This window comes from Muscardinus avellanarius (genome assembly GCF_963383645.1).
Source record: "Muscardinus avellanarius genome assembly, chromosome: 16".
Lineage (NCBI taxonomy): Eukaryota > Metazoa > Chordata > Mammalia > Rodentia > Gliridae > Muscardinus > Muscardinus avellanarius.
In genome coordinates this window covers 59,413,297-59,431,304 of record NC_137802.1, presented here as the reverse complement: position 1 = coordinate 59,431,304, position 18,008 = coordinate 59,413,297, and the positions used below count along the sequence as shown (strand labels likewise).

The 18,008-nt window shown below is 39.7% G+C and overlaps 1 protein-coding gene across 2 annotated transcripts in view; it reads left to right on the top strand.

Moving 5' to 3' along the window:
• Positions 1-18,008, top strand: part of SMURF2 (SMAD specific E3 ubiquitin protein ligase 2) — a gene marked incomplete at both ends in the record, with an annotated part of 115,309 nt that overhangs the window by 87,361 nt on the left and 9,940 nt on the right. For both annotated transcript variants that reach the window (XM_080712843.1, XM_080712842.1), the window contains 4 exons: positions 7,151-7,346; positions 9,755-9,858; positions 12,779-12,893; positions 16,408-16,586. In XM_080712843.1, the coding sequence (XP_080568969.1) occupies positions 7,151-7,346; positions 9,755-9,858; positions 12,779-12,893; positions 16,408-16,586 (594 nt within the window). The remainder of the gene's footprint in view (positions 1-7,150; positions 7,347-9,754; positions 9,859-12,778; positions 12,894-16,407; positions 16,587-18,008) is intronic.

Below are 18,008 nucleotides of genomic sequence, written 5' to 3'. Positions count from 1 at the left end.
CAGTAGGAAGTTTTCATTTGAAAAAATATTTTTGTGTAGGCATGATGGGGCATACTTGTAATCCTAGTACTTGGGAGTCTGAGACAGGTAGATTGCATTTGTGAGGACAGCCTCAGCAAGAAGTGAGACTCATCAACCTAGCAAGACCCTGCTTCTCCCTCCTCTCTCTCTCTCTCTCTCTCTCTCTCTCTCTCTCTCTCTCTCTCTCTCTCTCTCCCTCCCTCCCTCCCTCCCTCCCTCCCTCCCTCCCTTCTCTCTCTCTTTCCCTCCTTTCTTTCTTTCTTTCTCTCTCTCTCTCCCTCCCTCACTCCCTCACTCCTTCCCTCCCTCCCTCCCTCCCTTCCTTCCTTCATTTCTTCCTGTACTGGGAATGGATTACAGGGACATTCTACCTCCGAGCTAATAGATTACAGGGACATTCTACCTCCGAGCTACACCCCCAACCCTAATTTTTATTCTTTATTTTGAAACAGGGTCTCACTGAGTTGCAAAGGGACTCACTAAGTAGTTGAGGCTGTCCTTGAATTGTGATCCTCCTGTCTCAGCCTCCCGAATGCTGGGATTACAAGCGTGTGCCACCATGCCTGGCTGGCTTTCTTTCTTCCCTTCCCTTTTCCTCCCTTCCCCTTCCCTCCCTCCCTCCCTCCCTCTCTTACTACCTTTCTTCTTTCCTTTCCCCCTCCATCCCTCCTTTTCTCCCTCCCTCCTCTTAGAGGCATTCTACCTCCAAGCCATACTCCCAGCCTGATTTTATTTTTTATTTGGAAACAAGGACTTACTAGCTTGCTGAAAGCCTCTCTAAGTTGCCAAGGCTGGTTTTGAACCTGTGATCCTCTTGTCTTAGGCTTCTCAGTACTGTGATTATAAACATGTGCCACCATGCTTAACCTGTTTCAAAATAAAAATTAAATAGGGCTGGGAGTGTAGCTCCAAGGTAGAATGCCCCAGGGTTCAATCTCCAGTACTGCCCCCCCCAATAGAAAAAGAAAGAAAAAGTATTTTTCTTACTGAAGTATTATTTCACTTCTCTCTTCAGTATTTTTTATTTCTAAGTTATTGTGCAATGAAAAAGCTCAACACTTACTGGGTGTGGTGGGTCATGCTTGTAATCCCAGCATTTGGGAGGCTGAGACAGGAGGATCACAGTTTGAGGACAGTCTCAGCTACTTAGGCCCTTTGCAACTCAGTGAGACCCTGTTTCAAAATAAAGAATAAAAAATAGGGCTGGGTGTTTAGCTTGGAGGTAGAATGCCCCTGGGTTCCACCCCCACTACCGCAAAAAAAAAAAAAAGCTTTTTAATTAATTTAATTTTAAGATGACTATGGGCAAGGCTTTACAGCTGAAATCTCTCTCTCTCTCTTTTTTTTTTTTTTTTTTTTTTTTTTTTTGCGGGTCTAGGGATAGAACCCAGAGACTTTCTACCTCCGGGCTATACTCCCAAACCTATCTTTTCATATTTTATTTGGAAACTGGGTCTCACTAAGTTTCTGAGAGCCTCACTAAGTAGCTGAGGCTGGCTTCGAACCTGTGTGATGCAATCCTCCTGTCTCAGCTTCCCAAGCGCAGGGATTACAAGCGTGCACCACCACACCCTGCTAGGTTCACTCATTTTTTTTTTTTTTTTTTTTTGGTGGTACTGGGGTTCCTGGAAGCCCTTCTATCTCCGGGCTATACTCCCAGACATTTTTACATTTTTTATTTGGAAACAGGGTCTCCTAAGCCAGAGTGCGCGGCTGGCTTCGAACCTGCGCGATCCTCCTGTCTCTGCCTCCCAAGCTGGGATTACAAGCGTGTGCCACCACGCCCGGCATAGGTTCACTCATTTTAAGAAAATAATTCGTCTGATCAAGTCTTTGGGCATTGTTGGAGGACTCAAAGGATAATGATTGGCATGCTTTTTCCTGGCCAGCACTGACATCAGCCTTTATTTACATAATTGTCTTTTGCACCCTAGCATAGCTGAAGGGACAGACTGCTTTACTGGGGTAGTTGAATTTTTTCCTCTATGTGCATCAGAAGTAATAGTTTTGGGATGGCTAAATCCTGTAATTTTTTTTTTTCTTCAGCCTTACCCTTCAGCTTGAAGCCTTCTTTTCCATTTGCAGGTCTTAGTCTTTCATACAAGGCTTTTTGAATGAGTCCCATGTCCCCTGGATTTTTTTTTTTAATAATCAACTTTATTAAAAATAATTGACATAAAATAATTTTAAGTATTTAAAGTACGTAGTTTGCTCTGACATGTTGTACACCCAGGAAATCATCACCACAATGACCAGTTTCACTCTAAAGATTTCCTTCTACACTTTTGTAATTACAAGCGTGCACCACCACACCCTGCTAGATTCACTCATTTTAAGAAAATAATTTGTCTGATCAAGTCTTTGGGCATCCTCCTGTTCCTCCATGGGCTTTTTTCACCCTGCATTGGATTCCTAGGGCTGCTCTAACAATATAGCATAAATTGGGTGAACAGCAGAAGTTTATTCCCTTAAAGTTCTAGAAGCTTGAAGTCTGAGGAAGTCAGCTGGGTTTGTACAATTTGGAGAAGAGAGAATGTGTTTCATTTTTAGTCTTCCATCTGTACTTATAATTTGGAAACTGGGTCTCACTAAGCTCCTGAGAGCCTCACTAAGTAGTTGAGGCTAGCTTAGAACCTATACGATTCTCCTGTCTCAGCCTTCTAAGCTCTGGGATTATAAACGTGTGCCACCACGCCCAGCTTTCCTTTTTTTAAATAGGGTCTTTGTAAGTTGTGGAAGGCCTCCCTAAATTGCTGAGCTAGCTGCAAGCCAGTGAGCCTTCTGTCTCAGCCTACCAATTACTTAGATTACAGACATGCACCATGCCTGGATTTTTTTTTTTTTTTTTTTTGGGCGGGTCTGGGGATGGAACCCAGGGGCATTTGACCTCCGAGCTACACCCCCAGCCCTATTTTTTATTCTTTATTTGAAACCGGGTCTCACTAAGTTGCAGAGGGCCTCACTAAGTAGCTGAGGCTGGCTGCAAACCGTGATCCTCCAGTCTCAGCCTCCTGAATGCTGGGATTGCAAGCATGTGCCACCATGCCCAGCTTATTTTTTATTTTGAAATGGAGTCTTGCTAGATATCTGAGAAGCTCACCAAGTCGCTAAAGCTGGTCTTAAACCTGCGATCCTCCTGTTCCAGCCTCCCAAGGGGTTATAGGCATGTACCACATGCCCTGCTCACATTTTCTTGAATTTTTGATTAATGAAATTATACAGTATGTGTTCTTTTTTGTTTGGTTTATTTTGCCCAGCATTATTTTGAGATTTGTCTCAGTTGTTGCATATATAATCCATATGATTTTATTGCTGGTGGTATTCAGTTGTACATATATGCCACAATGTATTCGTTTAACTATTGATGGACATCTGCATTGTTTTCAGTGTTTGGCTATGAGAGATAAAATTCTTATGAACAAGTCTTTGTATAGACATATGTTCTCATTTCTCTTGGGTAAGTAAATTCCCAGTAATAGAATGGCTGAATCATGGTAGATTTATGTATTAATACTCTTTTCTTTCTTTTTTTTTGGGGGGGTGGTACTGGGGATAGAACCTCGGGGCATTCTACCTCCGAGCTATACCCCCAGCCCTATTTTTATTCTTTATTTTGAAACAGGGTCTCACTGAGTGCAGAGGGCCTCACTAAATAACTGAGGCCGTCCTCGAACCCTGATCTCCTGTCTTAGCCTCCCAAATGCTGGGATTACAAGTGTGCATTACCACACCAGGCTCAGGTTGCTTTTCAAAGTGTCAAAAGTGTTTGTTTAGTTTTGTTGGTATGTTCTGGTGCTGAGCTACACTCCTCTTTTTTTTGTTTGTTTCCTTTTTTGTTGTTGTTGTTAACTGGATCTCACTAAATTGACCAAGCTGGACTTGAACCTGCAATCTTCCTGTCTTAGGAAGTACTGGGATTATAGATGTGTACTACCATGCCCAGCTTCATTCTGGTTTTAATAGGAGTTTCTGTAATGACTCATGGTCATTACAGGACATGTGTTTACTTGCCATTTATTTGACTTAGCTAACATTCTCATTGTTATAATCCAAAACAACTGAATGAATATTTATTTGCTCACGGGTTTGAAGCAGAGTTCAGTGTATGTCAGGCCAGTTCTGGGGAGCTCAGAATATGGCAGCAGGTAGATAGGGAGAGAGCAAGGCTATCTTCTTACCTCATGGAGTCTGGAAACAGAGCCAGAGAAGCCTTGAGAAGACCTTAGCCCACCCCGGGGCCCTCCTTAGCACCAGGCCCTGCTTCCAACTTTGCTGCTTTGTTTGCTGGAGGGTTAGGGGCACATTTTAAATTCAAGCCATCATACCGTCCATATAGTCTCTTTGGGGAAATCTTTGTCATCATCATTCTTCCCCCCCTTAATTGAGCTGTTTAGTTTTTCATGGAGTTTTGAGAGTTCTTAGAAATATATTCATATCTATGGGGGAAGAGGAGAGGGGAGAGAGATATCTAAAACTTGCTTTCTAAAGATTTTTCTCCTAGTCTATGATGTGTCTCTTCATTGACTTAATGGTATTACTTGAAAAGCAGAAGTTTTGATATTTTAGTTTATCTATTTGTTCTCTTATGGACTGCGTTTTTATAGTTACATTTAAGAAATCATAGCCTGCTGGGGCTGGTGGTGCAGGCTTGTAACCCCAGTACTTGGGAGACAGACAGGAGAATTGCAGGTTCGTGGCCAGCCTCAGCTACTTAGTGAGGTTTTCAACAACTTAGGTTCTGTTTCAAAATAGAAAATAAAAAACAGGGCTGGGAATATAGCTCAGAGGTAGGATGCCACTGGTTCCATTCCTGTTTCTGTCCCCTCCCAAAAAAATAGCCCAATATAGGAGTGAAAATATAATTAATGTGTGTGGAAGGGGCCTAGGACTCAAACCAGGGCCTCACACAGGCTCGGCAAACACTACTATTGAGCTGCGTCCCTAGCCCCCCAAGTTCCTTTGTGAAATAGAACCTAGGCAGTTATTTGTGAAATACTTTTACTTGCATTAATCTGTGTGTGTGTGTGTGTGTGTGTGTGTGTGTGTGTGTGTGTGCATGTGTGTCTGTATAATAAACACTTTAATGTTTGGAAGAGCAGTTAATAGTGATGTTTTAAAAAATACTGTATTTTGCTGGGCGTGGTGGCGCACGCTTGTAATCCCCGTGCTTGGGAGGTGGAGACAGGAGGATCGCGCTGGTTCGAAGCCAGCCGTGCTGGCTTAAGAGACCCTGTTTCCAAATAAAAAATATATAAAATAGGTCTGGGAGTGTAGCCTGGAGGAAGGAGGGCTTCCAGGAACCCCAGTACCACCAAAAAAAAAAAAAAAACACAAAAAAAACAAAAAAAACCCAACAAACTATTTTTTCTGTATTTTTATGTTTTAGGTATAAAGTTTGCCTGGGTGCATAGGAACCATTGCATGTGCAGTAAATCTGGGTGATGTGTTAGAGAACTAAAAGCTATCTTTGTGCATCTTGCATACTTGTTATTGCTCTTAACCTTTAGACTAAGATTGTCTTTTTACCTGTCGTGAGTAAAATTGATTTTAGCCAAGTGTGGGGCCCACACCTATGATTTCTGTATTTAGGAGGCTGAGAAACACACACACAATTCAAACTCTTCATTTTGACATTCAGTGACTGCATATAGATCAGTAAAAAATTATCTAACCTTATTTCTTATTAAGTTACTACAATGATGATATCAAAGGGTTACTTAAAAAGTCTTGGGTAGATTTATATTATGCCAGAAAAATAATATATATATATATAGTTAAAGTACCTTTTATTATATTGTTATTATTATTCACTTATTTTTATTTTTATGATTGTTTTCATGTTGTGGCAAACCACGAACATGCAATTAGACCTCACTTTAGCCTAACAGCTTGAGTGTACTTAATGCCACTGCAGCAATACACTTAAAAATGGCTAAAATGGGGATGGGCCTGGTGGCACACATCTGTAATTTCTGTACTTGGGAGGCTGAGACAGGAAGGAGGATCACAGGTTTGAAGCCAACGGGTGTAACTTTGGAACCTCTGTCTCAAAATAAAAAATAAGGGCCAGGCATGGTGGCTCAAGCTTGTAATCCCCACGCTTGGGAGGTAGAGACAGGAGGATCGCACAGGTTCGAAGCCAGCCACGCTGGCTTAAGAGGCCCTGTTTCCCCTCCCCCCCCAAAAAAAAAAATAGTTCTGGGAGTGTAGCCTGCAGGTGAAGGGCTTCCAGGATCCCCAGTACCAACAAAACATAATAATAATAATAATAATAATAATAATAATAATAATAATAATAATAATGGCTAGGATATAACTCAGTGGTAGAATACTCCTGGGTTCAAAATCCAGTACCCCTACCCCACATACATGAGAAAAAATTAAAATGGTAAATTTTATGTATATTTTGACATTCACCCACACAGAAGCAGTCATTTTATTTATTTATTTATTTGTTTGTTTATTTTTGCAGAACTAGGGATTGAACCTAGGGGCACTCTACCTCTGAACTATACCCCCAGACCTATTTTTTATTCTTTATTTTGAACAGGGCCCCACCAAATTGCAGAGAGCCTTGCTAAGTAGCTGAGGCTGGCTGCAAATTTGCAATCCTCTTGTCTCAGCTTCCCAAGTACTGGGATTACAAGCATGCGTCACCATACCCAACAGAGGTAGTCATTTTATAAAACACTTAAGACTTGCTTGTAAAGTTTCTCTGTGTTACTTTTTACACGTGATCTCCCACAGTTGTGTGGTTTAGATTATGACAGGTAAAAGGAGGAAGGATCTCTGCCAGCCTAGTTTCTATGCCTAAATGTTTGGCTCTTCCAGAAAGACATAGTCTAGGTAACAAAGTGTTAGGTATATAGATGCCTGAGTTTTAAAATGGGCAGTGGAACAATGTAGAGGGAAATTGGAATGGTATTTGAAAAATTTGTTCTTAGCTTTATGTATAGAAGTTCATTATCTGATGTTATTAATTTATACAGACTATGAGAAGCTTTGGGGCTGGTTTCTTATTGCTAAAAAAGCAGTAGACTAACCACTTATCTTATTAAGACTTGGAAAATGATATAGCTAGACTTGTTTTATAGTGTGATGTTGTTTTAAACGTATACTTGCCTTCCAGTCGCCAGAACCAGTTAAAAGACCAACAGCAACAGCAAGTGGTGTCGCTGTGCCCTGATGACGCGGAGTGTCTGACAGTGCCCCGGTACAAGCGAGACCTGGTTCAGAAACTCAAAATCCTGCGGCAAGAACTCTCCCAGCAGCAGCCTCAGGCTGGCCACTGCCGCATTGAGGTTTCCAGGGAAGAGATTTTTGAGGTAAACTTACAAAGCCTTATTTTAAAGGAAAATTATATTTATTGTTTCACTCTCTGTTTTCCAAGAATATTTTTTGGGATTCCTAAATTCCAATAGAAAAGAATGGGAGTATTCTCATAATTCTTTAATCGTGGGGAGTAAGGGCAATAACCATTACTCAGTATGTATGATAAGCACTAAATGAAGTGAAGAATGACATGTTTCCATTAATCAGTTTGGTCTCTGCATTGCAAATACCAAGTTGTTAGTGAATTTTAAAAGGCCACAAATATTATCCATCTTGTACTTTTTAATTCTTCTGAAAGGTAAGGGACTCTTAAAATTATTTTGTCTGAATAATATTGCAGTTAATTAATAAGCTTCTTTAATTTATTGAAGAATTTTCTTTTTGGTGTATACTTTTATCTTTAATTATCGCCCTAGCCAGGTGTGGTGGCGCATGCTTGTAATCCCAGTACTGGGGAGGCTGAAACAGGAGGATTGATGGTTCAAAGCCAGCCTCAGCTACTTAGTGAGGCTCTCAGCAATTTAGTGAGATCCTGTTTCCAAATAAAACATAAAATATGTCTGGATGTATAGCCCAGAGGTAGACGGTCCCTGGATTTCATCCCCAGTACCCACAAAATAAATAAATAAGTCCTAAGGGCAGCTTCAAAATTCTTACATAGCAAGTGGTAGAGGCAAAGGCAGAATCTTCATTAGAAGATTCCTAGGGTTGGACATGGTGGTGCATGCTTGTAATCCCAGCATTTGGGAAGCTGAGACAGGAGGATCGTGGTTCACAGACAGCCTCAGCTACTCAGTGAGGCCCTTTGCAACTCAGTGAGACCCTGTTTCAAAATACAGAATAAAAAACAGGGTAGGGGGTGTAGCTTGGAGGTAGAATGCCTCCAATACTGGATTCCATCTCCAATACAGCAAAAAAAAAAAAAAAAAAAAAGATTTCTAGACAAAAAGGGTTTACGCACTTGATATCCTTTTCCTAAAGGATGAACTTTTTTCTCTTCAAGCATTTTTTACCTTGGTTGTCATTTATTTATATTTTAAAATGATATAAAGCTGTTTTTGTAATGAAGATTACATTTATGATTATGTTCTTTTGAAACTTTATTTTTATTTTTATTTTTATTTTTTGGTGGTACTAGGGTTTCTGGAAGCCCTTCTACCTCCAGGCTACACTCCAAGACCTATTTTATACTTTTTAATATTTTGAAACAGGGTCTCTTAAGCCAGCGTGGCTGGCTTTGAACCTGCGTGATCCTCCTGTCTCCGCCTCCCAAGTGCAGGGTTTACAAGTGTGCACCACAAAGCTTGCACCACCACACCCGGTGAAACTTTGTTATTCTTACATTTATTTTTTATTTTTTATTGTTACATGTGACTTTAAATTAGTCAGCTAACTTTTAAAAACCTACTGCTTGCACCAAATTCTGCTTTTAATGCAAGAGGAGCCATTACTCTGGTTCACAGAACTAAAATAAGTTTTGTATATCATAGGCTTTTAATACAATAATCATCAAATGAATTGCTTTCAGTAGGATTAAACTATATCCATTTTTCTTTGGAGGGGTATTGGGAATGAAACCCAGGGGCCTTCTACCTCTTGGCTACACTCCCAGACCTATTTTATATTTTATTTGGAAATAGGATCTCACTAAGTTGCTGAGAGCCTCACTAAGTAGCTGATGCTGGCTTCGAACCTGCGATCCTCCTGTCTCAGCCTCCCAAGTGCTGGGATTACAAGTGTGCACCACCATACCTGGTTTTGTGTTTTAAAATTTCATGAAATTGCCGGGCGTGGTGGCGTACGCTTATAATCCCCGCGCTTGTGGGACAGAGACAGGAGTATCACACAGGGTCGAAGCCAGCCGCGCTGGCTTAAGAGACCCTGTTTCCAAGTAAAAAATATTAAAAAAAAAAAAAAAAGGTCTGGGAGTGTGTAGCCCAGAGGTAGAAGGGTTTCCAGGAACCCTAGTACCACCAAAAAAGAAAAGAAAATTAATGAAATTTGAAACATTTGGAATTTAACATCGATTTTTTTTTTTTTTTTTTTTTTTTTTTTGGTGGTACTGGAGATTGAACCCAAGGGCACTGTAACTCTCTGCTACACCTCTAGGCCTATTTTTTTTTTTTTTAATTCTTTTTTTTTTGAAACAGTCTCACTAAGTTGTGGAGAGCCTCAGTAAGTAGCTGAGGCTTGCTTGGGAAGGCTGAGATAGGAAGATCTGGGTTTGTGGCCAGCCTCAGATGCTTGGTGAGACCCTGTTTCAAAATAAAGAATAAAAACTTGGACTGGGGGTGTAGCTTGGAGGTAGAATGCCCCTGGGTTCAATCCCCAGCACCAGAAAAAAAAAAAAGGTCAAAAGCACCTAATAATAATAATAATAATATATTTAAATATTTTTCAGGAGTCATATCGACAGGTCATGAAAATGAGACCAAAGGATCTCTGGAAGCGATTAATGATAAAATTTCGTGGGGAAGAAGGCCTTGACTATGGAGGGGTTGCCAGGTAAAAACTTACTTGTCAGTGACATGTGGATCTTTGACTTCCAAATTTAAAATACTTCCTGTGATGTAATAATCTCATCAAGATTTACTTTCTAGTATAATATTGTATAAAGTTTGCAGCACAGAAAATTCTTTAGATATAGCCATAATGAGGTTAACCTTGCACTGCGACCGAGAGAGTTATTTTAGGACTCCCTGATGGCTTGTGTAGCTCAGTGAGAGACTCTGAAAACTGGCCCTGCTTTTCACCATCTCTCTCCATCAGCATTTATTTCCTCTGCTTTACATCGTCAGGAATAGTTTTCAGACCTAAATGATATGTTTCTGCACTGAGTACTGTTTTTCTTTCCTTACATTGCTGTGTGTTTTACCTCACTAACAAGTGTGCATCTTTGTGTTTGTGCACATGCAGAGTAGGTCTCATGATGGACCTGAGAATGTCTCAGTATAGAGTATGTTTCTGCTACATACAGAATTACACATTAAGTCTCATTGAGTTATTTTTGATAGTATGTATCTTATTGGGATATTTTTTAGGTGTAAAAATTCATTTTATAATATAGGAGAGTATGATTACAGTGCACCAGTAAATTTAAAAAAATTTTAAAAATAGGAGAAACAGTATAACTCTGAATTGAAATACTGAGAGAACTACCAATAATTCTGCTTTCCCTATTATAAATCCAACTGTTTCCAATAATTGTTACTTATCAGCACTTGTGTTCATTTGTAGACTTACTTTCATTCTGTCACCTTTTTACCTGCAAATGGATAATTCCTTTTTTTTTTTTTGAAGGCTACTGGGGATGGATCTCAGGGGCATTTTATTTCCAGGCTATATCCCTAGCCCTACTTTTTTATTCTATATTTTGAAACAAGGTCTCACTGAGTTGGAAAGAGCCTCACTAAGTAGCTGAGGCTGTCCGTGAACCTGGATCCTCCTGTCTCAGCCTCCCAAATGCTGGGATTACAAGTGTGTGCCACTAGGCCCAGCTTAGTGGTCTTTTTAAAAAAAAACTTAGCCCCTTATTGTCAAGGTTTGAGAAGAAAAAATGGTATTGACAATGAAGTGCTTTTTCTGAACTTTATTCTGTAGTAGAACCTAGAACCCAAAATAGTTAAGTTCTGGTCTTACCCCAATTTTTTTTTTTTTTTCCAGGTGGTGGTACTGGGGATTGAACTTAGCAACATTCTCCCTCTGAGCCACACTCCTAGGCTTCTTTTATTTTATTTTTTTATTTTGAAATAGCATTTCCCTAAGTTGCTGAAGCTGGCCTTGAACCTTCAATCTTTTTGTCTCAGCCTCCTAAGTACTGGGATTAGAGGCACATGTCTCTATGCCTGACTTACTGTTATGCATATTTTAAAAATTTGGGAAAACAAAAATTTGGATTTTCATTAAAATATACTCACGTATAATACACACACATAACACTAACATACAAAGCACATAAGGCATGCCAGGTGAGTGCTGTGTGTGTGGGAATGCTGCCTTTGTGGAGACATCACTTCTTAATCTCTAGAGTAATTTTTCAATTATTACCTAACAATAGTAATTTGATTTAGACTTCATCACATAGAGTTTTGAAATATTTTTCTTTAACTAGTTAATGGTATCCCACTCCATTTGCTAAAAAATATACTAGTCAAACTATTTAAATCCATAATATCAAAACATATCATTTAAATAATTTTTCCCAGGCTGGCATGGTGGTACATGCTTGTAATCCCAGTACTTGGGAGGCTGAGACAGGAGGATCACAGGTTCATAGACAGCCTTAGCTACTTAAGCCCTTTGCAATTCAGTGAAACCTTGTTTCAAAATAAAGGATGAAAAATAGGGCTTGGGTGTAGCTTGGAGGTAGAATGCCCCTAGGTTCAATCTCTAGTACCACCACCAAAAAAAAAAAGTCCCTAATTAAGGAATAAGAATTGAGATTAAAACTGTATCTCTTAAGTTCTAGACTAGTGATTTAATTTAATTTAATTTCTGTCTCTATGAATAACAGCTCATCTTTTATATTTTGAAAAATATAAAAGAAGCGCTGGGCATGGTGGCGCATGCTTGTAATCCCCGCATTTGGGAGGCAGAGAGGAGGATCACACAGGTTCAAAGCCAGCTGTGCTGGCTTAAGAGACCCTGTTTCCAAATAAAAAAATATATTTAAAAAATATGTCTGGGAGTGTAGCCCGGAGGTAGAAGGGCTTCTAGGAACCCCAGTACCACCAAACAAACAAACAAACAAACAAAAAAATAAGACGTACACTTGAAATTAAGAAATGGTATGGATCATAAACAGAGAATGCAGGCTGGGCCTTGCATCCATAACATGCCAAATGTCTTGGAATTTCTGACCACTTATATTTTTTATTATGGGATGTTGTAGGCTTTATTCAATAAAAGATAATGAAATAGACAATAAAATTTCCTTACTAAAACAGTACCAACAACCAGCACTTGTCCAAAATAAAGGGTGATTAATGTTATATGTCTATATATTTTACAAATATATAAAGTACATAAAAATCTGTCCTGATGGGAGAGAACCAGGACAGTTTAGATGACATGGATATTTTGAAAATAAAACCATATTCTTCCCTTCATTTTATAGTAATTGGTTACAAATTTATTTAGAGAATGATGGATTGTGGGGCTGGAGTATTTTATGAGTGAGTAAACTGCTAAAGTGTAATGAAAGTGCCCAAAACAGAGTGAGTAGTGACTGTAGTTTAGTAAGACAAGAGTTTCAATTGTTGTGTGGGCATGATAGACTTTGTGTTCACTGTTATCACACAGAACTACAGTTAGTATTTTATTAACCTTTTGTTATTTTGAAAAATATCTTTGCTAAAGTATTTACAGGCTTACTTAATAAAAAATGTCTTTATTAACAAAGAATTCATCATATCTTATTTTCTAGGGAATGGTTGTATCTCCTGTCACATGAAATGTTGAATCCATACTATGGGCTCTTCCAGTATTCAAGAGATGACATCTACACATTGCAGATCAATCCTGACTCTGCAGTTAATCCAGTATGATTTGTAGTTGTAATAATATAATTACATTGAGACCTAAAAAGTTTTTATCTTTAAGTATTATTATAGTTTATTACATATGTTCTAGTTATATCCTTGACTCAGTAATTCCTCTTCAAAACAGTTTCCTAAATGATTTTGGATATATGCAACAGTATGGGCACGGGATGGTTATGATTTTAGTAGTCCCATTGGAAATAGCATAGTTGTCCACGGGAGGAAGGGTTTGTTCAATTATGACATAAAGCAGAATGACATAAGTGTTGTTAAGAGGACGGGTTCTGGACGGGATATGGATTGTAGTCCACTGTCATCGCTAGTTGGGCTTTATGACCTTTCACAAGTCCATTGACTTAAGCCTAAATTTTATTACTGCTAATAATGATATAGTTCATGGCTCAGAGAAGGGTTTTAAGAATTAAATGAGACCCCATATATTAAATATTTGGTCAAGTGCTATCTTTAAAACCTGTTATACATTACTAAACAGTTAAGGAAAGTTAGCAGTTCTTGTTAGCTTGTTATTTTGCATTAAATTTGTTATCTTATTATACAAGGACATACAACACAACCGCTAAAAGGAAGTGTGTTGATGATACTTTATGTAAAAAGTTTACACATTAGTATGATACAGCTTTAGTAAACATATAGAAGTATAAACTTATAGCCGGGTGTAGTGCTGCACACTTGTATTCCCAGTACTTGAGAGACTGAGACAGGATGATTGCAAGTTCTCGGCCAGCATCAGCTACTTAGTGAGGCCTCTGCAACTTAGGCCCTGTTTCAAAATAAAGAACAAAATAGGCTGGGGGTGTAGCTCAGAAGTAGAATGCACCTGGGGTCCATGCCTAGACGCACGCGCGCGCGCGCGCGCGCGCACACACACACACACACACACACACACACACACGAAGTGTAAACTTAGAAAGGCTCTATACTTGCTGGTTGTGGTGAGGATTGCGCAGGTTCGAAGCCAGCCATGCTGGCTTAAGAGACCCTGTTTCCAAATAAAAAAAAATATAAAAATGGGTCTGGGAGTGTAGCCCTAAGTTAGAAGGGCTTCCAGGAACCCCAGAACCACACACACACAAATAAAACCATAAAAAAAGAAAGGCTCTATACTCTGATACTGGCATAGAGTTGATGCATCTATCAAAGGGTAAAGGCACTTTGTAAAATTTGTCTTTAAAGTTAGCCCAGAATACAAATTAGATATAATTTTTTTTTGTCTATGTTTTATCTAAACATTTTGTAGTGAACTTGTGCTGCTTTAAAAAAGAAATAAAATCTTAGCTGGACATGGTGGCACATGCTTGTAATTCCTGTGCTTGGGAGGCTGAGACAGGAGGATCTCACAGGTTTGAAGGCAGCCTCTGCTACTTAGTGAGCCTCTTGGCAACTTTGTGACCCTGTTTCCAAGTAAAGTATAAAATAGGTCTGGGAGTATAGCCTGGAGGTAGAAAGCCCCTGGGTTCCACCCTCAGTACCACAAAAATAAAATCTTGCTACGATCAAAGGGAAGACAGACATCTCTCTCTCTCTCTCTCTCTCTCTCTCTCTCTCTCTCTCTCTCTCTCTCTCTCTCTCTCACACACACACACACACACACACACACACACACACACGCGCACGCACACACACACAGCAGACAGACTAGGGATTGAACCCAGTGTCTCATGCACGTTCTAGGCAAATACTCTTATCACCAGGCTACATCCCCAGTTTTACAGAGACTCTTTATTTTATTTTATTATTTATTTTTTGCTAGCTGGGGTTAGAACCCAGGGGCATTCGACCCCTGAGCTACACCCCCTGCTGTATTTTTTATTCTTTTTAATTTGAAACAGGGTCTCAGTAAGTTGTGGAGGGCTTCCCTTGGTAGCTGAGGCTGTCCACGAACCACGATCCTCCAAGCGTGTGCCACCATGCCTGGCTCAAAGACTCTTTTTAGATACTGTCATTATCCTCAAATTTCCAGATGTGGATGATTAGTCCTATGATTAGTCAAGTTATCTAATTAATTTGAGCAAGTATGCATGGCTAGTAACTGGCAGCATTGTAACTCTAATTCAAGTCAGACACCAAATCTGGTTCTAAATTCAGCTTCTGTCTAGGTCAGGGAAGCAGTAATGATTAGAATTGAAAGCTTGTTTCCATGACAAAGGGCTCAGCAGGAGGTGAGAGGAGAGGATGAGAACTAAATGCTTTTAACCCTGGAGATGGAAGACTCTAACATCTTACTTTACAGTGATGTAGAGAATTTTGAGAATGCCCTGTAGAAACACTCCTTAAGTATTGTTGAGCTTTCATATGATAACCTATTCTATTTAGATAGCTACAGAGTATAAATTTTATATTTATCAAAAGAGCATGGTTGGGTACTGTAGCACACACCTGTAATCCCAGCAATTCATTAGGCTAAGCAGGAGGATCCCAAATTCAACCTCAGCCTAGGAAATTATCTAGACCCTGTCTTCAAATAAAAAATAAAAAGGGTTGAGAATATTGGTAAGTGGTAGAGCCCCATTATCTTTAAACTCCAGTACTGCAAAAAAAACAAATAAAGATGAAAACTCTAAGCATGGGGGTACACACTTAAAATCCCAGCACTAGGGAGGCTGAGACAGAAGAATCACATGTTTGAGGACAGCCTCAGCAATCAGTGAGACTCAGCAACCTAGTAAGACTCTGTTTCAAAATAAACAAAAAAGGACCGAGGATGTAGCTCAGAGATAGAAGAGCTCTGGGTTCAATCTCCAGTACCACAAAAGAAAAAAATGCTTAATGTTGCTTTGGTATGTACTATTTACTTACTTTCAAAACTTTCTGGCTAGCCAGATGTGATGGAGCACGCCAATACTTGGGAGGCTGAGACAGGAGGATGGTAGATTTGCAGCCAGCCTCAGCTACTTAGTGAGGCCCTGTTTCAAAAGTAAAGAATAAAACATAGGGCTGGGCTGGGCGTGGTGGCGCACGCTTGTAATCCCCTTGCTTGGGAGGCAGAAACAGGAGGATCACCTAGGTTTGAAGCCAGCCATGCTAGCCTAAAAGACCCAGTTTAAAAAAAAAAAAAAAAAATATATATATATATATATATATATATATATATATATATATATATATATAAATATAAATATGTCTGCTAGTGTAGCCCGGAAGTAGAAAGGCTTCCAGGAAACCACCCACCCACCCCCAAATAGGGCTGGGATGTAGCTGGGAGGTGGAAGTGCTCCTGGGCACTGCAAAACAACAACAACAACAACAACAAAACCTTTCTGGCTGGTAGTGCATGCCTGAGGGAGGCTGAGACAGAAGAATCACAGCTTTGAGATCAGCTGCAGCAACTTAGTGAGACTGTTTCCAAATTAAAAATAAATAAAGGGATGAAGGTGTAGCTTACAGGTAGAATGCCCTTGGGTTTAATCCCCAGTACAAAAAACAAAAACCCAAAACAAAAAAATTCCTGAATAGTTTCTAACTTTAATGGTCATATGATTTTTTTCAATTTCAGGAACATTTATCATATTTCCACTTTGTTGGACGAATAATGGGAATGGCTGTGTTTCATGGACATTATATCGATGGTGGTTTTACATTGCCTTTTTATAAGCAGTTGCTTGGGAAGTCAATTACTTTGGATGATATGGAGTTAGTTGATCCAGATCTTCATAACAGTTTGGTGTGGATACTGTATGTATCAAGTTTTATATCTGTTTTTCATACTTAGAATATGAGCTTTAAAAATTGCTTCAAAACTGATATGTTTTTCAAAAATTAGTAATATGCATAGAAAATATACTTAGTATAGTCATGTGAGTGATAGGACCGCATGAGACTTTCCCCTATTCCTTTTCTATATATTTCAAATTCATTAGTTAGCCAGTGTTATTTTATCCTATTTTATTTTTAATACTGGGGATTGAACCGGGGCATTCTACTTCTGAGCTCCTCCCCTAGCCTTTTTTTTTTTTTGTGTGTGTGTGTGTGTGGCAGCACTGGGGATGGAACCCAGGGGCATTCTACCTCTGAGCTACACCCCAGCCGTGTTTTATTCTTTATTTTGAAACAGAGTCTCACTAAGTTGTGGAGGGCCTCACTAAATAGTTGAGACTGGCTGTGAACCTGCGATTCTCTTGTCTCAGCCTTCCAAGTACAAGGATTAAAAGCTTGCACCAAGCCGGGCATGGTGGCGTATGCTTGTAATCCTAGCGTTTGGGAGGCTGAGACAAGAGGATCGCACAGGTTCGAAGCCAGCAAGAGCTACTTTAAGTGAAGCTCTCAGCAACTTAGTGAGACCCTGTTTCCAAATTAAAAAAAAAAAAAAAAAGCTTGAAAAAAAAAGCTTGCGCCACCATGCTCAGCTGCCAGTATTACTTTAAAAAGTTTGCCAGGTGTCGGGCATGGTGGCCTATGCTTGTAATCCCCGCGCTTGGGAGGCAGAGACAGGAGGGTTGCACAGGTTCAAAGCCAGCCTTGCTGGCTTCAGAGACCCTGTTTCCAAATTAAAATATAAAAAATAGGTGTCTGGGAGTGTAGCCCAGAGGTAGAAGGGTTTCCAAGAACCCCAGTACCACCATCAAAAAAAAAAAAAAAAAAGTTTGCTAGGTGCTGGGGCACATACCTGTAATCCTAGTACTTGGGGGGCTAAGACAGAAAGATTACAGATTTTTGAAGATATCCTCAACAACTTATTGTGACCCTGTTTAAAAAACAAACAAACAAGAAAAGAGGTAGAATGCCCCTGGGTTTAATTCCTAGTACCACCAAAAAAAAAAAAAAAAAAAAGGTACTGGTTGAGTGTCACTTATTTAAAATGTTTGGGAGCTGGGCGTGGTGGCGCACGCTTGTAAGCCCCGCGCTTGGGAGGCTGAGACAGGAGAATCACACGGGTTTGAAGCCAGCCTCAGCTACTTAGTGAGGCTCTCAGCAATTTAGACCCTGTTTCCAAATAAAATATATTAAAAAAATAGGTCTGGGAGGATAGCCCAAAGGTAGAAAAGTCCCTGGGTTCCACCCCCAGCACACCCCCCCTACACACAATAAATAAAATAAAAATTAAGATGCTTGGGAAAGTCCAGTTTTGACAAGGGTTCTATTCAAGAAGTGATATGT